General features: G+C 51.4%; 3 protein-coding genes across 9 annotated transcripts; 2 read left to right on the forward strand and 1 right to left on the reverse strand.

Annotated features, from left to right (window-relative positions):
• Nucleotides 1-4,050: 4,050 nt before the first annotated feature.
• Nucleotides 4,051-13,337, reverse strand: Tradd (TNFRSF1A associated via death domain). 4 transcript variants are annotated; one of them, XM_036188444.1, is made up of 6 exons: nt 12,489-13,337; nt 9,843-10,034; nt 6,140-6,298; nt 5,308-5,585; nt 5,035-5,227; nt 4,051-4,890 (listed from the first exon to the last, which is right to left on the reverse strand). In XM_036188444.1, the coding sequence occupies exons 3-6, from the start codon at nt 6,288-6,290 to the stop codon at nt 4,580-4,582; spliced, it is 933 nt and encodes a 310-aa protein (XP_036044337.1). In that variant the 5' UTR covers nt 6,291-6,298; nt 9,843-10,034; nt 12,489-13,337; the 3' UTR covers nt 4,051-4,579. The 4 variants fall into 4 exon arrangements, with proteins under 4 accessions (XP_036044337.1, XP_036044338.1, XP_036044336.1 ...); XM_036188445.1 differs by lacking the exon at nt 12,489-13,337 and adding an exon at nt 10,523-10,923; XM_036188443.1 differs by lacking the exon at nt 12,489-13,337 and having other exon boundaries at nt 9,843-10,923.
• On the forward strand, nt 9,918-15,481 carry Fbxl8 (F-box and leucine rich repeat protein 8). Of its 2 annotated transcripts, XM_036188440.1 has the most exons (5): nt 9,918-10,042; nt 12,658-12,852; nt 13,868-14,729; nt 15,057-15,143; nt 15,429-15,481. In XM_036188440.1, the coding sequence occupies exons 2-5, from the start codon at nt 12,701-12,703 to the stop codon at nt 15,456-15,458; spliced, it is 1,131 nt and encodes a 376-aa protein (XP_036044333.1). In that variant the 5' UTR covers nt 9,918-10,042; nt 12,658-12,700; the 3' UTR covers nt 15,459-15,481. The 2 variants fall into 2 exon arrangements, with proteins under 2 accessions (XP_036044333.1, XP_036044335.1); XM_036188442.1 differs by lacking the exon at nt 15,429-15,481 and having other exon boundaries at nt 13,868-15,116.
• Nucleotides 15,300-21,705, forward strand: Hsf4 (heat shock transcription factor 4). Of its 3 annotated transcripts, none has more exons than XM_036188437.1 (13): nt 15,300-15,879; nt 16,413-16,521; nt 16,652-16,779; nt 16,874-16,998; nt 17,219-17,294; nt 17,429-17,493; nt 17,945-18,047; nt 18,312-18,450; nt 18,675-18,798; nt 20,205-20,310; nt 20,406-20,471; nt 20,597-20,666; nt 21,389-21,705. In XM_036188437.1, exons 1-13 carry the CDS (start codon nt 15,757-15,759, stop codon nt 21,541-21,543), a joined length of 1,389 nt encoding a protein of 462 aa, XP_036044330.1. In that variant the 5' UTR covers nt 15,300-15,756; the 3' UTR covers nt 21,544-21,705. The 3 variants fall into 3 exon arrangements, with proteins under 3 accessions (XP_036044330.1, XP_036044328.1, XP_036044329.1); XM_036188435.1 differs by having other exon boundaries at nt 18,326-18,450; nt 18,571-18,798; XM_036188436.1 differs by lacking the exon at nt 16,413-16,521 and having other exon boundaries at nt 18,326-18,450; nt 18,571-18,798.
• Nucleotides 21,706-21,786: the final 81 nt, after the last annotated feature.

A 21,786-nucleotide genomic window follows, 5' to 3' on the forward strand; every position in this document is an offset into this window, starting at 1 on the left:
TGATGTCAAGCTGGGCTACACGAGACATTGTCTCAAAAAAGGAGCAGGGGCAAAATCCAAACTCTGGCTTTTCTGAGCAGAGGAGTTTCAGAGACAGCTGTGCATGCCTGATCATACAGATGTGCAAGTGCAGTATTTGGGATCAGGAGGTGGAGTACGAGTTAGAATCTGAACTTTTGATGTTCTGTGCTTTCTCCCCAACAACTATTTGGCAGTAGTGGGCATTTATGTATGTATTCTTTTTTGTTTTCATTTCTAATTTTTTAAAATTAGGCTTTGGTATAGTGGGGAAGGAGTAAAGGATAAAGAAGTTTCAGAAGAGCAGGAGGAAGACAGAAATTACGAGGTTTAATGTGGGGTTGTTTAGAAACAGCACTCCATAGACCAGGTAACCGTAGCACTCAGAGGCAGGCAGACCTCCAGAGTTTGTGGCCAGCCTGGACTACATAGTGAGTTCCAGGACAGCCAAAGCTACATAGTGAGACCCTATCTCAAAAAGAAAAAAGAAACAAAGCCCCAGTGATAAAAGTTGGTCCTTAATAACTGCTGTGTGTCCGTGGGAAATCGTTTATGAGTATGGGTTATTTGTTTGCTCGACTGTTCACTGTGCACATGCCTGGTGCCAGAAGAGGGCATTGGATCCCCTGGAAGTAGAATTAAAGGTGTTTGTGAGCTGCCGTGTGGTTCCTGGGAATCAAACCTTGATCTTCCAGAAGAACCACCAAGCCATCTCTTCAGCCCCTGAAGATCTTTAAATTATGTATATACATGTGTGTGGTTATTATATACATGTAAGTGCTAGTGCCCGAGGTCAGAACCTTAACCATGGCTGACCTGGAACTCACAATGTATCTCAGGCTGGTCTCTAACTCGCAGGGATCCATCTGCCTTTGCCTGCCAAGGATTAATGAATGATGCACCACCATGCCCAGCTCCCCAGATGATATTTTAAAAACAAAACAGACTTCTTAGCACAATTTGGTGGACATCTGTAATCACAACACTCAGAAATTGCAAGTAGGAGAATCATGAATTTTAGGCCAGCCTTAGCTACAGGATGAGATTGTCTCAAAAAACAAACAAAAATCAAGAGCCAGAATGTAGCTCAGTGGTAGAACACTTTCCTGGGAGTGTGGGTTCTATCCCTACCACCACAAAAATCAATCAGTCAACTACTCTAGAGTTTCTGAATATGTGTAATTCGGAATTAAGTTCACTAGCCCAGGCTTCTAGCTTAAATTAACTTAGAAGGTTAAACTTATAAGTTTTGTTGGAAGTACTGGCCAAAAAAAGGGGGGGAGGGTCAAGATTTTTTGTTAGTTTGGGTTTTATTTTAGGAGGGGGGGCTACATCTCAATATGTAGCTCATGCTGGCTTCCAAGTTGAAGCAATCCTCCGCCCCAACATCCCAAATGCTGCCTGCCCTGTAAACGTCTGAATCTTGTGCTTTAGTCTCAGTGGAACAAGGTCAAAGTGGAAACTGAAAAATCTTAAACTTCGGGAAGTCTTGGATTTCTTAAACTGAGACCACAAACCTGGGGGTAAAGAGAAGGTGTTTTTGAGCTGTTGCAGCCAATCATAAGCTGGGAAGAATGTGATCCAGAGAGCGAAACCATGTCTGGGGGCAGGAAGAGGAACCGATCATGAGGAAGCTAGCCCACCTACAGAGGAAGAGGATGCATGGAGATGAAGATGAAGCAGGCTCAGAATTGGGGAGGGAGAGAGAAGTAGGCATTTTAGGACTTAGATGAAATGCAGGCCCGGCACGGTGGCATATGTAATCTCAGCTCTAGGGTTTGAAGATGGAGGAAAAGCCTGGTCTACATAGGGAGACCCTGAAAAGAGTGTCTGCTATAAGCTGCAAAAATATACAAAGTTAGATTTCAGCTGATTGTGACAAGCTAATACCTGGAAGAAGCCAAGGGCCTTCCAGAGGTCAAGCTGAGGCTCACGGAGTCCTGGTGATCCTGACTTTTGATTATTAGCCATTTCCTACCATGAGTTTCTTGTGTTCTACTGTAGCTTTTCCATCATTCATTGGGCACCATTTCCCCTCTACTAAAGGAATATTTAGATAGGCTTCTGTGCAATGATGCAGCCAGGATCCCTAATTTCAGGCCTTTCTGTCGTCATTAGCAGCATCCAGCCAGGACCATCCCCAGACGGACGAGAAAGTACCTTATCAGAGATATCCCTGTACTCTCTAAGAACAGATTTAAGCATCCAGACTTGTTTGAGAAGGCCTGGTGGATGTGCTAATTAAGCTTAACTTTCTCCCTTTCCCAAGTCTTATCTCCAGTTTTAGATCTACCTTTAACTATGAACTCAGAACTAACGGGTTTCTACTTAAAGGTACATCAAGCTGACTCAGGCTGCCCAGCCACCATGTGTACTCCCCCGCCCTCCCAGAAAACCTCTGTAGCCAAGATAGCTTGGACAGATAAGGGGCCAAAGGAAAATAAGACAGTTTTATTTTCATTTGTCACGGATAGACTCCCGACACTTTAACCACTTCTAAGAACATAGTTGAGCACATAAAGCCCCCCTGCTCAGATATTAACCGAATTTAGCCCTTAGTTGATTCTATTCCCCATTAGTCACTTCCTTTTTGGGTTGCAGATAATGATTTGCAATTACTGCTCTTTTGTGAGGATCTTATTGCCCGCCCTTTTGACTCTGAGGGAATTCAAGCCTGGTGACCTTGCCTTAACCAGAGCATTGCTATTGCACAGGTATATAACTGTAAACCTTGGAGACTTGGGAGGGTGGGACAGAGAAGAGAAAAGAAATGGAAGAACTAGATGAGTAAGAACTGGAGAGGAACGAGATGGAAGATGAGGAAGAAGGAGGTGGGAGAGGAGCTGAGATGGGAAGAACCAGATGGATGAGAACCCGGATGGGGCAGAACTAAGGTGAGAGAGAACCTAGAGGACAGCAGATAAATGAGAGAGAAATCAGGCAAGAAAGGAGCGAGGCACAAGAGCAGAACTGAAGCTGTGTAGACAGAATTTTATCCCCGAGGAATAAAGTAGACGGACAAAAGAGCTTAGTGTACTTAGATTCTTTTCCCGAAAATAATTCATGCTGTTTGTAGCTTCTCTTCTGGGCCTCTGGGAAGAAGGTGACTAACACTGGACCATAATTCACTACAAGTGAGAAGGAAAGATCTCAAGATGAAGAAATGGATTATTATTGAAGAAGAAAAATGAGGAAGAAGGTGCCTCTCAGGAAGGGGAAATTCACAGAGATGACATCATCCTAAGGTCAGGTCCCTGGCATACAGAAGAGTCCCAGCAGAAAAGGATGTATACTTCGTATAGGAAAGATGCAGTTTTACTGTATTTGCCCGATCATTCCAATTAGGATTAACTAGTCTGTAACATTGTACATCCCTTTCCAATTGTGAACTTCCCCAATAATGTATTTGAGATATTAATTTGTTTCCTTTTGTTTGTTTGCTTTTTGAGACAGGGTTTCTCTGTGAAGCCCAGGCTGTCCAGGAATTCAAACTCAGAGATCTGCCTGTCTCTTCCTCCCCAGTGCTGGGTTCAAAGGTGTGTGCCACCATTGCTTGACTGAAATTTTAATTTTTCTAACTAAAGCTCATTGTAATATCTGTTTTAAGCCCATACTTAAAAGATGATCACAGTCAAGAAAATAGGGTGTCAAAAAAAAAAAAAAAAAAAAAAAAAGCTGGGCAGTGGTGGTGCACGCCTTTAATCCCAGCACTCAGAGCCAGAGCTAGGAGGATCTCTGTGAGTTCAAGGCCAGCCTGGTCTACAGAGTAAGAGCCAGGACAGGCACCAAAACTACACAGAGAAACCCTGTCTCAAAAAACAACAAAAAACCACACACACACACACACACACACACACACACACACACACACACAAACCAAACTATACAATGGTTCACCAAACCCCCACTAACAGGACAGGAGGCAACCCCTCTTCCCATCTAGCCCCTCTAAACTTGTCCTAAAATCCCTCCTCCTCACCTTCCTGAAGGCCCCACCCACCTAAGCCTAAAGTACCCAGAACCCTCCCCTCCTTCCTACTCCACCTGGCCCACTCATCCCTTGAAAGAGCCTAACCCAGCCTGGGCTAGACCTCGGTATTCCCATGAGTCTGTAAAAGGGTTAAATTTTATTAGCGTTGCAAAGTGCTTAGGTCCCACATTGAGTATGAGCCAAGGGCAGGGAAGATTCTTGCATCCTGATCACAACAGTATTTACAGCACCTTGAATGACAGACATTTAAACCTCAGAAGGTCCAGATACTTGGGGAGTTTTTTCAGGAAGTCCTCTTTTAGGATGGGAAGACAGAGACATCCACACTGTCTCCATCAAAGAATCTGGGGTAGAATGCTCAGTGATGTACCCCTGAAGTTCCGTGGTGCTTGCCTGGCGCCTGGGAAAGGCAGTCAGTTCTGCTCCAGCAGCTTAGCAAAATGGGCAAGTCCAGTGGCTGGAAAGTGGTCAGCAGTAGCAAGAGCAGCAGTAAAAAGACCCCAAGAGCCACCGGTGGGGTCCAAACCCTGGCTCAGCTGCCGGTTGACCGCCCTCCCCACAGTACCAGACCTAGGCCAGGCCGCCATCCGGCTCCGCCTGGCCTAGCAGATCCTCTGCGAGACTGGTGAGCTCGTTCTCCTCCAGCGCCTCCACCAGGCGCTGCAGCGTGGCACGGCGGCCCTCGGCTTGCATGAAGCGGCGCAGAAGCTGGAAGGCCTGCTCGTACAGCCCATCTCGCTCATACTCATAGGCCAGCGAGTCGAGGGCAGGATCCCTCAGTGCTCGACAGCTACGCTGCAGCGAGCGCCCCACCCTGCGCCATTTGAGACCCACTGAGCGAGCGAACGTCTGCTGATCTTGCAGATTCAGTGGCCGGTTCACTGCCGAGAAAATGAGGAGACGTGGGTGAGCACCGGTTCCCTAGAGCCAGCACCCTCCCGCGCCTGCCTGCGGATCCCTGGGCCCAGCCATGCTCCAGCCCAGATCAACCTATTGGTGACCCCGCTTCTGCTGGTGAACCTCACCTACGGGCTGACCATGGAACAGAAAAGTTTGGCAGGCCGCCGGCAGTGGCTTCTCCTTGGCCGGAGAGGGAACCAGGGACTTAGAAGCGGTTGAGTCAACCTGTATGGTTCCACCCTGGCCAGTGCAGTTGCACGTCAGCTTGCCGAGCTCCTTCTCCAGTTCCGCGAGTTCCTCGTCCCGGAGCCTGTCCGGCTGCGCAAAAGGGTGCACAGTAAGTGCTGCTTTTGGCCTCAAATCCCCGCCCATCCCATCCTAACTCCAGATGGTAGCACCTTCTGGGCTAAGATGTAATTCAAACAGCGCTCCTCGTCGGTCAGCCAAGTGTCCAGCTGCTCTGCGCCAGCATGCAACTCCAATTGCAGCCGCACGGCTTCCCGGTCAAGTGCGGAGGCCATGCACCTCTGCAGCGCGGCGCGCAGCGCCCCCTCGCGGTAGGCTTGAAGGAACCGGCCGCACAGCAGGCGCCCGCAGAAACGCAATTGCACGATGAGCTGCGGGTCGCTGCAATGGATCTTCAGTATCTGCAGTACGTCAGGGCTGTCCGCACTCTCTGCAGAGGCGAGCAGTCAGGCCACCTGCTGTCCCCAAACAGGACTTCTCTCCAAGCAGCCAGAGCAGGAGGCTAAGCCTATAGTCAGAACATTCTCCCGACCCCAACCAGCTACAGCTTCCTGTGGTCTCTGCCGTGGGAAGGGGATAGAAAGGATAGATACTGGGGAAGGATTGGGCAAAGGGTATTGCAGTGAGAGAGGAGAAGGAGACAGAAAAGTGCAATTAGTAGCAAAGATTGAACTGGTTGCTCCGAAGTGGGACTAGATGTACAGCAAGGTGACATTGTTAGAGAAACAGTATTTCAAGATAGACACAGACCAGTGCACAAATGTCTACACTCAAGGGCATACGAGCGGTAAGCAAAGGTTGCAGACCTCACACGGCCCGGCGGGGGTGGGAGGGGGTCCCCCCTCTCTCCTCATATCTCTTCCAACCCCACACCAAAATAACCTTTTTCTTAAAAGTGTCTGAGCCTAAACCCACAAAGGCAAAGACTGGAGCCTCAAACCAGTCCCACTCACAAAGTCCTACGGTGTTTGTCCAGCCACACACCTGACAATGCAGTCTGCAGAGCTTGGTATATTGCCACCTTCTTCAGGGGATCTGTGTAGGCTTCAGACAGGACCACCTTGTCCATTGAAGACTCCAAAAACAGGTATGCACTGCCTACCCATTCTTCATGCCCACTCTGCCCCGCTGCCATCTCGCCTCCTAGAAATGCAAACAATTTGTCTCCAGACTTGGAAACAAATATCCAGTCCCACGTGGCCTAGCTGGCCTTGCGCAGAAGTCCCAACTTCTGGCTCTGCCCACAGTTCCGGCCCAGTCCGACCTAGACTTGAACCCGGGATTGTCCCTCCACCACTTGTGACAAGAAGTCTAGGGTCACAGTAACAGAATAACAGAAGTGGGCCTGCAGTGGGCCCCAGGCCAGTCTGTCCCTCTTACCAAAGCTGACAAAAGACATCTTCCTTCTGGATCGTGCTCATGCTTCGAGATCAATCAGGTTCATGTCTTAGCTTTGCCTTCAGCTTGACCGTAAGTTCCCCAAACCCCTTCAGGTGCAAAGTACCACTATGTTCCCACTATACCTGGCTTCACTTAATTTTCACTGCCTAGATCCAAGTTTGGGTGTGAAAAGCAAGACTGAACAATCTACACATCCCACTCACCATGCATCAGAGGCCAGTCAAGACTCGATATAGGGCTCAAACTAGACTAAAGAAACTCAACTCTGCCGGGCGGTGGTGGCACACACCTTTAGTCCCGGCACTAGGGGAGGCAGAGCCAGACAAATCTCTGTGAGTTCAAGGCCAGCCTGGTCTACAGAGCAAGATCCAGGACTGGCACCACAGAAAAACCCTGTCTCAAAAAAAAGAAAAAAAGAAAAAGAAAGAACCCATCTGAGGGCAGGAGGGAACCCACATGGAAAGAAACAAGGCCAAGCGATGAGAATACACTTTTTTTTCTTTTCCTTTTTCTTTCTTGCTTTTTTATTTTTTTCTTTTCTTTTGAGACAGGGCCCCTCTGCATAGCCCTGCCTGTCCTGGAACTCACCATGTATGGATTGACCTCCAACTCACAGAGATCTGCCAGCCTCTGCCTCCCAAGTGCTAGAATTAAAGGCATGAGCTACCATGTCTGTCAGGACATGCACTCTTATTTTTTTATTGTTTTGTCTGCTTGTATGCCTACATGCACACCTGGTGCTCATGGAGACCAGAAAAGGGTATCAATTTCCTGGGATGGATGGTTGTGAGCCATTGTTCGGGTGCTGGGCATCTAACTGGGTCCTCTTAACTGTTGAGCTATATATTGCATCTCAGGACATACAGGTTTTTTCTTTTTTAGGATTTATTTATTTTTATGTGCATTGGTGTTTTGCCTTCATGCATGTCTGTGTGAGGGTGTCAGGTCCCCTGGAACTGGAGTTACATACAATCAGTTGTGAGCTGCCATGTGGGTGCTGGGAATTGAACCAGGATCCTCAGGGTGTTCTTAACCATTAAGCCATCTCTCCAGCCTCCAGGACATACATTCTTGTTTTTGTTTGTTTTTCGAGACAGAATTTCTCTGTGTAGCCCTAGCTGTCCTGGATCTCACTCTGTAGACCAGACTGACCTCAACTCACTGAGATCTGCCTGCCTCTGCGTCCCGAGTGCTGCGTGTAAAGACGTGCCACCACCGCCTGGCAGGTCGTACACTCTTAACCATAGATCCACATCCTGACTGCTCAGTTATGTAAGCTAAATCATTCTACTTTGTTATAAGGCCCTTGTTTTCTTCAGGCGTTCCTAAACAGATTCCCTAATTGTCAAGAGAGACAGAGCCCCTTGATGCTGTGATCTCTTCCATCCATCACCTGTCAGAATCCTGCTTCTAAACCTGTAATGAGGGTCAAGGTTAAGAAAGCCCCTGGGCAAGGCATCATACCGACCTTGCCAAGAGAGATGGTAAGTTGGCAATTTAGGGGACACAGTTTTTGAAACCCCTCCTTCATCAGTCTCTTCATAGAAAACATACTAATACATGTATGTTTACTAAAACAGCCTGAAATTTATTGTTTATCTCTGGACAGGTGGGGGTTGATTTCAATTTGCTTTGTATTTAGCAATATCTTCTATTTTGTATACAATGGACATATTTCTTTAGTATTAAGAGAAAAGAGGTGGGGCATAGTGGGACATGCCTTTAACTCCAGCATTCAGGAGGCAGAGGCCAGCCTGGTCTACATAGTGAGTCCCTGGCTCAATAAGGAAAAAAAAAAAAAAATAGGGGGTTGGGGATTTAGCTCAGTGGTAGAGCACTTGCCTAGCAAGCGCAAGGCCCGGGGTTCGATCCTCAGCTCAAAAAAAAGAAAGAAAAGAAAAGAAAAGAAAATCAGAAAAAAAAAAAAAGAAAGAAGGGCTGGAGAGATGGCTCAGAGGTTAACAGCACTGACTGCTCTTCCAGAGGTCCTGAGTTCAATCCCCAGCAACCACATGGTGGCTCACAACCATCTTAATGAGATCTGGTGCCCTCTTCTGGCCTGCAGACATACATGCTGTAACGTAATAAATAAATAAATCTTTAAAAAAAAAAAAAAAAAGAAAGAAAGAAAGAAAGAAAGAAAGAAAGAAAGAAAATAGAATAGGTCTGGAGATATAGTTCCGTGATAAAGTGCTTACCTTACATGTGCAAGGAGGAGGAGGAGGAGGAGGAGGAGGAGGAGGAGGAGGAGGAGAAAAGACCTTGTTATGATGGCACCAGCACTCAGGGCCCAGAGGCAGGAAGATCAGGAGGTTAAAGCCAGCCTGTACTACAAAACAAGACCCCAGTCTCTTCCATACTGGGGATTGAACCCTGGGCCATATGTATGCAGCCAAATTCTCAGTCACCAACCTACACCCCAATGCATAAAGGTCTTTCTTAAAAAGTAATGAAGGATGCCCTGACAGTGGTGATGCAGGCTTTTAATCCCAGCACTCAGGAGGCAGAGGCACGCGGATCTCTGTGAGTTCGAGGCCAGTCTGGTCTGGTCTATAGAGTGAGTTCCAGGAGAGCCAGGGCTACACAGGGAATCAACCCTCTCTCTCTCTCTCTCTCTCTCTCTCTCTCTCTCTCTCTCTCTCTCTCTCACACACACACACACACACACACACACACACACACACACACACACACGGAAAAAGGTAAAAAGAAAAGAAATCCTTTCCAGGATTCCTTCCACGAATGCCTACCACCCACTGAAAGGCTGGGGTCCTAGGACACCAATACTAACTTAATAACAAATGCCCCCATTAACGTATAACAGTCCCCAGGTTATACGTTATACCTAGCCACTTCTGGCTAGGTGGACAAGCCTAGCATCCAACTCGAAAAACTGAAAGTTTGAGATTCCCATACCATCAGGACACGCCCCTGCTTGGCTGTGCTGTACGCCACCTAGCAGAGGGAGGGTCTCAGACTCCCCACTACCCCGCCTTCAAGCTAGGGGTTCACACACACCAGGGCTCAGGCAGAAAGTTGGCTCTCAGAACCGATCCTCTCGCCTGCAGGGCCCTGACACTCATTTAGTTGACAACCACTTAGGACAAGAAACCAACGAAGGTGGTGGTCCGAAGACCCTCGCGCCTCCCACCGAAGCAGCCCAACAGGTACCCACCACTAGCTAGCCAGCAACTGCGGGTCACCCCTGCGCGATGCCCACCCTCGGGAGCCAGATCGCTCTCTGCTCCGGTTGCACCAAGGGAGCCCACCCATTCCCCGCACTAACCTGGCGGCCACACACTCGCAGGGCTCCGCTGCGCGCGGCTTCCGGGTGTGCGCGGAGACGCAGGGGCGGCGCCCCAGCCCGAGCCGCCGGGTCAGCCCGCGCGTCCCGCCTTCTCCGCTCAGGGCCTCTCCTTCCTGCCCTGCTGTCCTCCGTGGCCAGTCCCCTGCCTCCGGGCAACGCCCACCTAGTCCGCTGAGCAGGTAAGAAAACGACACCCAAGGTTAGATGGCAGGACGTACTGCCCACTAGTCATGACTTAAGCAGCTTGAGGTTTTTGAGGCCGAAGGGCCCCAGAGTGAGAGCGGCCAAACTTAATTCAGTTCTTGGGGTTCAGTCAGAGGGCGTTTCCTGGCGATGAGAACTTTTCTGGCGCCCCCTAGGAATCCAGTTCGGTGATCTAATCTCTGCTATTCTTTAGCACTTAAAATGGGGGGCCGTGATTCCAGAACAAGCCTGGCTCGGGGTATCAGAAACTCTAGAGTCTACTTGGAGCAAATTCCACAAGAACCCAAACGCTTGGAGGACACGGGGAAATTAAATGACAAATGGCCTGGACATTTACAAAAGCCTCCAGCACCTTGAAACAAAACTGTCAGCTTCAAAACTAACTCACAGCTTCCAACAACCCCATCCTTCTAAAAGCTGAGCTCTGGAGTGGGTCTGTGGAGTTCCAACCGAACCTTAATTAGCTAGCGAGAACCGGGGCTGCTCAAGGATCAGGGTCCCAACTTAAACAGCCCCTCAAGGTGCCAGAGCAGTCCAGCTCCAAAGCCGCAAGCTTGTTTCCATCTGTCTGTCACAGAAAGCACGCGGGAAGTCAGTTCCTGGGGGTGGAGACAGCACGAAGGAGCCTCATTTCCTGATTGGCTAGTGATCTCAAAAAAAAAAAAAAAATACATTTTACTAAGTTACACGCCTGATAAACACAGCAGTCGCTCTCAAGTGGAAAGGTTGGGGACAGGATTCCTCAACTCAAAACCAATGGAGTCAAGTAAAGCTTGTTGAACAAATGAGATAGTAGTTTAAAGAACGTTGAGAGCCGAGCGTGGCAGCACATACCCTTAGTCACAGCACTCCAAAGCAGAGGCAAGTGGCCTCTGTGAGTTCAAGGCCAGCCTGGTCTACATAGTTCCAGGCCAGCCAAGGCTGAAAAAGCACTGGCAGCTCTTCCAGGGGTCCTGAGTTCAATTCCCAGCAACCACGTGGTGGCTCACAACCATCTGTAATGGGATCTGGTGCCCTCTTCTGGCCTGCAGGCATACACGCAGGCAAAACACTGTACACATAAGTAAATAAATCTTTAAACATAAAAATAAAAGAAGGAAGACCAAACCACTGAGGCTGGACTATCTCAAGTTCAACACCAGCCAGGCTACACAGCAGAGATGATAAAGAAGAAACAAGAAGAAGAGAGGGGAAAGGTGTGTGTGTGTGTGTGTGTGTGTGTGTGTGTGTGTAAGAGCTACACCCTTAACCCTTTGGGGAAAATTAATAACGTTCTGAACAGAAACCTCTGCGTTTTCTTTTCTTTTTTGTTTGTGTGTTTTGTTTGTTTGTTTTGTTTTTTGAGACAGGATTTTTCTGTGTAAAGGCCCTGGCTGTCCTGGAACTCACTCTGTAGACGAGGCTGGCCTTGAACTCAGAGGCCTTGAACACCTGCCTCTGCCTCCTGAGTGCTAAGATTAAAGGCATGCGCCAGTCGGTGGTGGCACAGGCCTGTAATCCCAACACTCGGGAGGCAGAGGCAGGTGGATCTCTGTGAGTTCGAGGCCAGCCTGGTCTACAAAGCGAGTTCCAGGACAGCTTCCAAAGCTACAGAGAGACCCTGTCTCGAAACCCCCCTCTCCCCCAAAAAAGATTAAAGGCATGCATCATACCCAGCTAGCATTTTCTTTTTTTCTTTCTTTTTTTTTTTGGCATTTTCTTTTTTAATTAACTAATTATTTAATGTGTATTGTTTACATGTATGACTATGTAACATGAGTGTGCAGTGCTGTGGAGGCTAGAAGAGAGTATCAGACCTCCTAGAACTATAGTTACAAAATCCCCACCTTCTATGAGGGCAATAAATGCTCTTAATTGACGAGCCATCTCGTCAGTCTTTTTGTTGTTTTGTTTTGTTTTTTTGTTTTTCGAGGCAGGGTTTCTCTGTATAGTTTTGGTGCCTGTCCTGGATTGCACTCTGTAGACCAGGCTGGCCTCGAACTCACAGAGATTCTCCTGTCTCTGCCTCCCGAGTGCTGGGATCACATGCATGTGCCACTGCCACCTGAATCTCTTCAATCTTTAAATGATTAAAAAATCATCTTTAGGTTTACATTTTTATACGTATGGGTGTTTGTCTGCATGTATGTATGTATTGCATTATGTGTGTGCCTGGTGCCCACAGAAGCTAGAAGAGGTGTCATATCCCCTGGAACTGGAGTTAAGGACAGTTGTGAGCCACCATGTGGGTGCTGGAGCCAAACCTGGATCCTCTGCAAGAACAGCCAGCTCTCTTAGCTGCTAAGCCATCTCTCCAGGCCCATCCTGTTGTTGTTGTTGTTGTTATTATTATTGTTATTTATTTATTCATGTGTAGATGTGCATGGAATTGCCCCGTCTAGGGTGGACATGCATGCCAGTGGAGGTCAGAGGACAACTTACAGAAGTCACTGCTTTCTACCACTGGTTCCCAGGGATAGAACTCAGGTCATCAGTGTTGAGGGCATGTGCCTTTATCTGCTGAGCCATCTCACAGGCTGGGATCTCCCAAGCGTTGGCATTCCGAAATCCTTCGGCCTTTCTGAGCCCAGGGCTCCCTCTTTCGCTCTAGGCCCAGTTGCTGGGAGCAGCAGACACCTTCCCCCAGCCACAGCATGGTGGAGCCCGTAGAAAAACTGCCAGAGGAAGTGTTGGCACTCATCTTCTGTGAACTGCCTCTCAGGGACCGTGCTGTGGCTGCCAGAGTCTGCAAGGCCTGGGCAGCGGCGGCCACGGGCAGTGCTGTGTGGCGTGACACCAGCATCAGGTAAGTCGCTTCCTGCCGACCACTTGCTGTCTTCAGACTTGACAGCAAACTCCTTGGCTGCCTACTATGTACCAATTAGTATTGGGTAGTTTTGTTTTGTTTTTTGAGTACCGGAGATTGAACCTAGGGTCTCACACTTGCTAGGCAAGGATTCTATCACTGAGCTCTGACCCCCAAGGAGTGTTCTAAGTGCCTTACATAAATTAGCTCATATAATCCTCATAAGAAGCTCCTGTAGCAGGTAGATAGTATTTCCTTTGCACAGGCAGGAAACTGAGGCTTAGAGCTGTAATCACTTGGGCCTGGAGGCTTCATCCAGCAACTAAGCGACAGAGGCAAAATTTGAACCTGGCAGTGTGAGGCCCTACCCACTTCCACAGACTCACCAGCAAGCCTAGTTCCTTAAATACCATTGTTTTTTCACAGGACTGGGGGCGGGGTGGGTGTTCAACCTGAGGCAGAAGCCTCTGAAGACTTCTAAAAGAATAGAGCCAGGCAGTGGTGGGCGCAGGCCTTTTAATCCCAGCACTCGCTGGTGCTTCAGGCAAACAGAGCCAGGCAGATCTCTGTGAGTTCGAGGCCAGCCTGGTCTACAGAACATGTTCCAAGACAGGCTCCAAAACTACAGAGAAACCCCATCTTGAAAAAAATCAAACAAACAAATAAATAGAATGGAAGTTCCCATCACAGAAAATGGGGGGCGGGGGCGGTGGAACCCAAAGTGAGGGGCACATAGAGATGGCTCCTCAGTTAAGAGCACTAGCTGCTTTTCCAGAAGTCCTAGATTTGATTCCCAGCTCCCACACAGCAGCTCATGACCGGCTGTAATTCCAGTCCTAGAGGATCCAAGGACGTCTTCTGGCCTCCTCAAACACCAGGCACACCTGGGGTGCACAGACATACAGGCAAGCAAAACAACTATACACACACAAAGTCAATACATTAATTATTTTTTAAAAAACGTTTCTTCCCCTATTCATACCGCTAATTCCTTTCTGTGTCGCTCTAACACAAGTTGTGACTGCGAGCTGGAAGACCTGTTGCCACCATATCTGTCCGCCTGCCTGGACCATATTCACAACCTAAGGCTGGAATATGAGCCATCAAAGAAGCCCAGCCGCGGAGCAGCCACTCAGCTACTGACTGCTCTGGCAGGCCGAGCCCCAGGACTTCGAGGCCTACGCTTGGAATGCCGCGGAGAGAAGCCACTTTTCGACGCCGGCGGCGACATCCTGAGCGCTGTGCATGCAGTCTGCAGAACCGCTCACCAACTGCACCATCTCGACCTGCGCAGCTTGCCCTACACACTGGACGACTCGCTGGTGCTTCAGGCTGCACGTGACTGTCCCGAGCTCCGCAGTCTTTTCCTGGACAACCATGCACTGGTGGACAACGTGCAACCCAGCTCTGTGCTCAAGCTTTTGGAGGCCTGCCCGCACCTGCGCGCCCTTGGACTGCACCTGGCCAGTCTGTCGCGTGCCGCGCTGGAACTGCTGGCCGCGCCACATCGCGCCCCTTTTGCACTCCTGGCACTGCGGTGCGCGTGTCCCGAAGATGCTCGTGCGCCCCTTCTGCCTGATGAAGCCTGGGCGACATTGAGTTGCCGCCACCCTGGGCTGGAGGTGGAGCTGGAACTGGAGCCCGCGCTTCCAGACGAGGCCGTAAGGCGCATCCTGCAACCAGCAGTACCAGTGGCTGCGCTGCGTCTCAACCTCTCGGGTGACACGGTAGGGCCAGTGCGCTTCGCAGCGCGCCACTACGCCGAAACTTTGCGCGCCCTCGAGGTGCGCGCGTCCGCTTCCGCCGAGCTGCACACCGCTCTGGAGGAGCTGGCGGCGCGCTGCGCGGGCTTGAGGGAGATACACTGCTTCTGCGTGGTGAGACCCTCGGTACTGGACGCCTTCCGCGCGCACTGTCCGCGCCTGCGCAGCTACACGCTCAAACTAAAGCGTGAACCGCATCCCTGGCGGCCCACGCTGGTGCGGTGATTGGGCAATCTCACCCCTCCAGGACCGCGCGGACCCGAAGCCGCTGAAAGGCCAGAGCAAGTTGCGCAGGCACTCCCCAGCGGCTAGCCCTGCCCTTAGGGAGTCCGTTGACTACCTTACTTCTCGGGAATTGTGGCCTATGAGGATACCCAGACCAGATCCAGGTTCCATAGATTCACGGGGCCTTCTCCACCTCTGTGTCTCTGCCCATTCTAGGTTCTCCCTCCCCTCTGTTCACTCTGCGCCAGCTCCGAGGCCCAGAGCTGGGGGAGGGCAGGCACAAATACAAGCCCGAAGTCAAGGGTGAGTGTGGAGTAAATAAATCCTTTAGTATTCCTGCGCCCTGTGATCTCGAGTCAGCTCGGAAGGGGAGGGCAGGAAATGCACAAAGGCTGGAAGAGCAAGCAAGTCCCGCTAGAAGTGCAAGAACGGAGATCGGGGGGGGGGGGGGGGGGCTTTTGTACTGTGACTTTGCTGGGTCGGGATCGGTGCACTCTATCCCAGGAATGACCGATTCCCCAGCGCTCCGATAGACAGGGGAGGGCCAGCAACACCCACCACCCTTTCTGTCTGCCCTCCCTTACCTAGGCTTCACTATGTCCACACATGAACTCCTAGGACTTCTAGCCCACAGATGATTTCTCCCAATCTACTCAGAAAGAGAGGGACTAGAGAAGGATGAGACTCGAACCCGGGTTCCCCTCCTCACCCCCACACACCCACGCTGCAGTCAGCCCTTTCTGCTGGTGCCTGGGCCGCTGTCCGAGCCCCGCCCCTAGGGTTCGCACGCGGCCCCCGCCTGACCCGGCGCCCAGGGGCGGAGTAGGGCGGGGCGGGCGGCAAACGCAGCACTTTCGCGGCTTTGACAAGCCCGCAGCGGCCGGGCTGGAACGCTGAGCCCGGCCGAGACTGCGCCATGCAGGAAGCGCCAGCTGCGCTGCCCACGGAGCCAGGCCCCAGCCCGGTACCTGCCTTCCTCGGCAAGCTATGGGCGCTGGTGGGCGACCCAGGCACAGACCACCTCATCCGCTGGAGCCCGGTGAGGGCTGGGGCCCCTCAACTCCCTCAGTGGTCCCCGGGGTCCCTCCAATGTCTGTGAACACCCATGTCTATCCAGGCCCCCCGCCTGGGACTGGGCTGTGAGTACCTCGGTTCAGCTGTCCAGAGTGGATCACGGTGGAAGGGGTAGGTGAGATAAGATGAGGAGTAAAGGGTCCGAGAGCCTAAGGGACCTAAGTCATTCTCACTCCATCGACTGATGAGAAATCCGGCCAGGAAACGGGAAAGGGCTGCCTCGGTTACCTCTGGCTCAGGGTCACATAGTGAGTCTGGGGTGGACCCCGGTTTGGTATGTGCTATTTCTTTCTGAGAACCGAGCCTGGGTCTAGCTAGGGGTAGGAATTATTTGTGGTTATGGCAGAGTAGGCCTCCTATGGTTCTGACCTGGTTAAGTCCCACCTCCCAGTGAGGTGCAAACCTGGCCCCCAGAGTGATTGAGTGTGGCTCAGCAGTGAGTGGCTGCCACTCACCGAGTCTGGTCTGCACCCCGTGGGCGTCCTTCGTTCTCGGTAGAGTGGGACCAGCTTCCTCGTAAGTGATCAGAGCCGCTTCGCCAAGGAAGTACTGCCCCAGTATTTCAAGCACAGCAACATGGCGAGCTTTGTTCGCCAACTCAACATGTGTGAGTCCCTCTGCCAGGCGGGGAGCGGGTTGGGTTTACTTGGTGCAGAGGATGGAGCGGCTCACCCTCACGCTCACGCCCCCGTCCCTTCCCCCCCCGTCCCTCCCCACACCCCCGCACCATTCCCCAGACGGTTTTCGGAAGGTGGTGAGCATTGAGCAAGGTGGCCTGCTCAGGCCAGAGCGTGACCACGTTGAATTCCAGCATCCAAGCTTCGTGCGAGGCCGTGAGCAGCTACTGGAGCGCGTGCGCCGCAAGGTGGGACGACCGGCCAAAACCGGGAAACGCGAATGTTGGTACTCCTGGCTCTGTTTTGTGTGACCCTGTCCGGGATGATGCCTCCTACCTACAGGTACCTGCCCTGCGAGGTGATGACAGTCGATGGCGTCCTGAAGACCTGGGCCGACTTCTGGGAGAGGTGCAAGCTTTGAGGGGAGTACAAGAGAGCACGGAGGCACGGCTGCAGGAACTCAGGCAGTGCGGGACCGGGAAGAAAGGGTGGAGTTATGGGTGACAGAATACTCTGGGCAGCTCCTTCCATTCTGAGGCTAGAGCCTCCATCCAGACAATGGGTTCAGCTCTGGAACTTCAGTCTTGTAGGATACAGGTCCCTTCGCTAGTGACCTCTCCACTCTGTGGGGCATGGTGCCTGAGCAAACCCAGACGCCTCAGCATCTTCCCACCCCTTCCCCCCCAGGCAGAACGAGATCTTGTGGCGAGAGGTGGTGGCATTGCGGCAGAGCCACAGTCAGCAGCACCGGGTCATCGGCAAGGTGTTCCTCTACCCCTACCTCTCCTCCTCCCCACTCCTGGGCACCCTACACCTCCACCCCTGCCCCCCAGACCCGCCAGAAATTGCCTTTCTAAGGTGAGGGGCCTGAAGTATGAATTGACCCTTTCTTTCCAGCTAATCCAGTGCCTGTTTGGACCACTTCAGACAGGTCCCGGCAGTACAGGAACCAAGAGAAAGCTGTGAGTCCCAAAGCCTGTAGTGTTCACACCCACATTCCCACTGCCAGGACTCCCTTCCTTGTCAGGGACCTCCTCCAGAGACTTCGCCAGGAATCTTTATTCCTCCCTCCATCCAGGACTCCCCCTACCTCTTACCTCCAACTCACCACCCATTACCTTCTCTTCACACCCCCTCCCCCTCTTCTATCCCAGGACTGTGATTACCCTCAAATTCCTACGCCCAAAGTAGGCACCCCTAGCTTGGGGCTCAAACTAAGCTCTCTCTCTCCCCTCTCAACCCCCAAAGGGCCCCCATCTCTCAGGGAGCCCCTTCCACTCTAGCATGTGACTGATGCCCTGGAAACAGGCCTCAGCTCTGCTGACTTGGCTGCTGGGGCCTGAGGGAGGGAGAGATGGGGGAGGGAGGTGCAGGATGAGGGGCATGGAGGCCTAACCTGCCCACCCTGCACAGGTCCCTGATGCTAGATGAGGGGAGCTCGTGCCCAGCACCTGCCAGATTCAATGCCTGCCCCCTGTCTGGTACTCTCCTTCAGGACCCCTACTTTATCCAGTCGGTAGGTGGTGTTTCCTCCTCCTCCTCCTCCTCCTCCTCCTCCTCCTCCTCCTCTTCCTCCTCCTCCTCTTCCTAGGGCACAGAGAGGATTGTGAGGAACCTGCTTCTTCTCCCTATTTCCCCCCAAAAGATGGATGCCACAATTCTACCAACCAGACCTAGGCTCCCCAGCATAGATTCCCTTTCAAACCCTGACTCTCAGTCCTGGTTCAGGTGGATGCTGGTTGGGCTGTTCCTATAGCTAGAGGCCAAGGGCTGGGCCAAGCCTTCTACTTGCAGCCCCTCCCAGAGACTACCTTGGGCCTCAGCCCTCACAGGGCCAGAGGGCCCATCATCTCTGACATCCCAGAAGACGCTCCATCTCCCGAAGGACACAGGCTTTCTCCCTCCAGTGGTGGCAGGAGGTAAGGAGGATAGGGGCTTCCTTCTGGGGACACTATGGGAAAGAGCCCAGAGCCCAGAAGCCTGTGGGGGTCGGGGAGAGGTCGGTGTCAGGGTCTGGTTGAAGCTTTTCTCTGGTGCAGGGTGAAGGGTCTGGCGCAGCTCAAAGAAGAGCCGGCCAGTCCAGGGGGGGATGGCGAGGCCGGGCTGGCCCTGGCCCCAAACGAGTGTGACTTCTGCGTGACAGCGCCCCCACCACTGCCTGTGGCTGTGGTGCAGGCCATCCTGGAAGGGAAAGGGGGCTACAGCCCTGAGAGGCCCAGGAGTGTACAACAGCCTGAACCAAGAGGCCCCAGGGAGGTACCTGACAGGTGAGCAGAGCCAGTGTTGATGCGTTAGAGATAGAGCCACATATACTGGCCGAAGAACAGTCTGCTTTGTCTGTCCTGTGGTAGCTAAGGGAGGGCATTGGGCATCAGACTCTCATGACCCTGACCTGATTTCTCAGAGTATGCTCCAAAGAGCATCAGAATTATTTAGAAAATGAAAACTCCCAATCAAGTCTCTAAGCACCCTGAAATTAGTTCACTAGGATGATTATAATTTACAGTAGCTTAACAATCAGTGGTAGCTGGTCTTAGTGGCACAGGGGTGTCAACCCAACTACTTGGAAAACAGTCAGGAGTATCATAAGTTCAAGGCCTGCCTGGGCTACCGCGTGAACTCAAGACCAGTGTTGGTGACTTAGTGAGACTGTCGAAATATAAAAGGAGGATCTGGCAGGATGGCTCAACAGGTGGGGCACTTGCCACAAAAGCCTCTTGACCTGGGTTCAACCCCTAAAACCCATGTAAAGTGGAAGGAGAGAATCAACTCCACAAACCGTCCCCTCCGACCTCTACACATGCCCCACCCCAAAGACACACAATACACACAATAATAATAAATAAAATAAATCTGCCGGGCGGTGGTGGCGCACACCTTTAATCCCAGCACTCAAGAGGCAGAGGCAGGCAGATCTCCGTGATTTCGAGGCCAGCCTGGTCTACAAATTGAGTTTCAGGACAGTCAGAGCTATTACACAGAGAAACCCTGTTTCCAAAAATCACATAAATAAATCAAAAACAGAAGGAAAAGGAAAAAGGTTGGCAAAGGGCGGCTAGGCTGGAGACATAGCTTAGTGATGGAGTACATGCCTACCATGCCCAAGACCTAAACTCAAACCCTAACACTGGAACACACATGCATCCACAACACAAACCAAATAGAAAACCTTTACTTGTGTTTACACTTATATAGGAAGGGGACCTCTCCCAAGATCTCGGGTCTTAGGTAGGAGGCAAGGGCAAATCAAAGTGATCTATTAGAAGCTGGGCATGGTGACATACCCCTGCTGTAATGCCAGCACTACGGAGGAGGTGGCAGAAGGGTCAGGAGTTCAAGGTCATGCTTAGGTAGTAAAGGTTCATGGACGGCCTAAGCTACACAAGACCCTTTGCCAAACAACAGCAAAGATACCCCTTTAGCACCCAGGAGGTTGAGGCAAGAGGATTGCTGTAAGTTTGAGGCCAGCCAGGGCTACATAACAAGACGATGTCTCACTCCTACAAAATTTAAAAGGAAAAAAAAAAAGCTTCCTTTTTAGGGAGGGGATTGAAAGAAAGTATTGTCTCTCAGCATGTTCTAGTTGTTGGGGCAACTTAAACCTGATGATGCAAGTTCCTTAGGAGCTACTAGAAGGAGGGTATTATAGACCAATAGTGTTCTTTGTGCACAGGGGAACTCTGGGCCTGGAGCGGGGTAACCGGAGCCCCGAGAGTCTGCTGCCCCCAATGCTGCTCCGGCCTCTCCCTGAAACTGTGGAGTCCATAGCACCCATGGATGTGAGTATTCCTTCACCTGAAGCAGGACCTGAGACACAGGCAGTTGAGCTGTCCGTGCAGCCTGTGAGGGCACCTCTTACCTGAGCTCTTGCCAGGTGCTGGGCCCTAACCTGCAAGGACGAGAATGGACCCTGATGGATCTGGACATGGAGTTGTCTCTGGTAAGAAAGACGTGACTGAAGGTTGGTTTGGCTCATGGCTGAAGAATTACCCCAGGAGTTCCCCAGCTCTCTTCCTCAACTCCTGGGCTCCCTTCTGAGCTGCTTCCTGGGGTTCTCCCATGCAGATGCAGCCCTTGGCTCAAGAGAGGGGCGAGGCTGAGCTGACAGTCAAGGAGCTGAATTCTTCAGGTGTAGGTAGGTAGCTGTGGTGGGGATTCCTGGGCAGAAACCCCACGATCTGAATTACCATGATGGGGGGGGGGCTGGGCAGCTGAGGTTGGGGAGGGATGACCCTGAATTCAGGCTGCCCTGTAGAGTCTTCTAGAGTCACCCATACTATCATCATTGTGTGAGAGGAGTAAGGTCAGGAATGATATTTCCCTTTCTTTTCTTTCTTTCTTTTCTTTTCTTTCTTTTTCTTTTTCTTTCTTTCTTTCTTTTTTTGTTTGTTTGTTTGTTTGTTTTTCGAGACAGGGTTTCTCTGTATAGTTTTGGTGTCTGTCCTAGATCTTGCTCTGTAAACCAGGCAGGACTTGAACTCAGAAATCCCCCTGGCTCTGCCTCCCCCACCACAGCCTGGCAGGAATGATGTTTTAAGCTAGATATGGTAGTGCATGCTTATAGTCCCAGCACTTGGGAGTCTGAGGCAGGAAGATGATGAGTTCAAGGCCAGCCTGGGCTATGCAGCAAGACACTGGCTTTCAAGGGGTGTGTGTGCGTGTGTGCGTGTGTGTGCGCGCGCGTGCGTGTGTGTGTGTGTGTGTGTGTGCGCGCGTGTGTGCGTGCGTGTGTGCGTGTGCGCGCGCGCGCGTGTGTGTGTGTGTGTGTGTGTGTGTGTGTGTGTGTGAGAGAGAGAGAGAGAGATGTTACATCCTAACTGCAGGAGGGCTCTCCTAAGCACTGCCTACTTCTCCTAGGGAAAGACCACACGCTGGGAACCCCACTCCTGCTGGACGTTCCCGCGGATTTGGAGGGTACAGCCCTGTCAGTGCCTGGGGCTTTAACCCTTTACAATACCCCTGAAAGCAGTGCCTCCTACTTAGACCCTGGAGCCAGTCCTTCCTCCCCCTGAAGTCCCCACCCCTCTGAAAAAGCCTGGCTAAGGAACCGGCACGCAGCACACACCCCTTTAGGCTTCCTGGCGTCCCCTGGGGGGAGGTGAACGAAGCCCCCGTTATGCGCAGCCTCTCTCCACTACCCTAGTGAGTCCTGCAATATAAACTGCATTCCCCAACTCTGTTTCTGGTCTCTCCTTTTTTTTTTTTTTTTTTCCTACCATGGGTGGGCGATGACTTTGCGTTCATATAAAAGTGTC

The sequence above is a fragment of the Onychomys torridus genome, chromosome 5 (genome assembly GCF_903995425.1).
Source record: "Onychomys torridus chromosome 5, mOncTor1.1, whole genome shotgun sequence".
Classification (NCBI taxonomy): Eukaryota; Metazoa; Chordata; class Mammalia; order Rodentia; family Cricetidae; genus Onychomys; species Onychomys torridus.

What these genes read in the sequence shown, in the direction of transcription:
- Hsf4 (XM_036188435.1), top strand. Translation starts at nt 15,757, where the DNA reads ATGCAGGAAGCGCCAGCTGCGCTGCCCACGGAGCCAGGCCCCAGCCCG. An exon ending in ACCTCATCCGCTGGAGCCCG is followed by an intron (nt 15,880 to 16,412) that starts GTGAGGGCTGGG and finishes CGTTCTCGGTAG; the next exon opens with AGTGGGACCAGCTTCCTCGT. An exon ending in CCCTCCAGTGGTGGCAGGAG is followed by an intron (nt 18,451 to 18,570) that starts GTAAGGAGGATA and finishes TCTCTGGTGCAG; the next exon opens with GGTGAAGGGTCTGGCGCAGC.
- Tradd (XM_036188444.1), bottom strand. Translation starts at nt 6,290, where the DNA reads ATGGCAGCGGGGCAGAGTGGGCATGAAGAATGGGTAGGCAGTGCATAC. An exon ending in ATTACATCTTAGCCCAGAAG is followed by an intron (nt 5,228 to 5,307) that starts GTGCTACCATCT and finishes CCTTTTGCGCAG; the next exon opens with CCGGACAGGCTCCGGGACGA. An exon ending in GTTCCATGGTCAGCCCGTAG is followed by an intron (nt 4,891 to 5,034) that starts GTGAGGTTCACC and finishes TTTTCTCGGCAG; the next exon opens with TGAACCGGCCACTGAATCTG.
- Fbxl8 (XM_036188440.1), top strand. Translation starts at nt 12,701, where the DNA reads ATGGTGGAGCCCGTAGAAAAACTGCCAGAGGAAGTGTTGGCACTCATC. An exon ending in AGATACACTGCTTCTGCGTG is followed by an intron (nt 14,730 to 15,056) that starts GTGAGACCCTCG and finishes TGCCCATTCTAG; the next exon opens with GTTCTCCCTCCCCTCTGTTC. An exon ending in ATACAAGCCCGAAGTCAAGG is followed by an intron (nt 15,144 to 15,428) that starts GTGAGTGTGGAG and finishes TCCCTTACCTAG; the next exon opens with GCTTCACTATGTCCACACAT.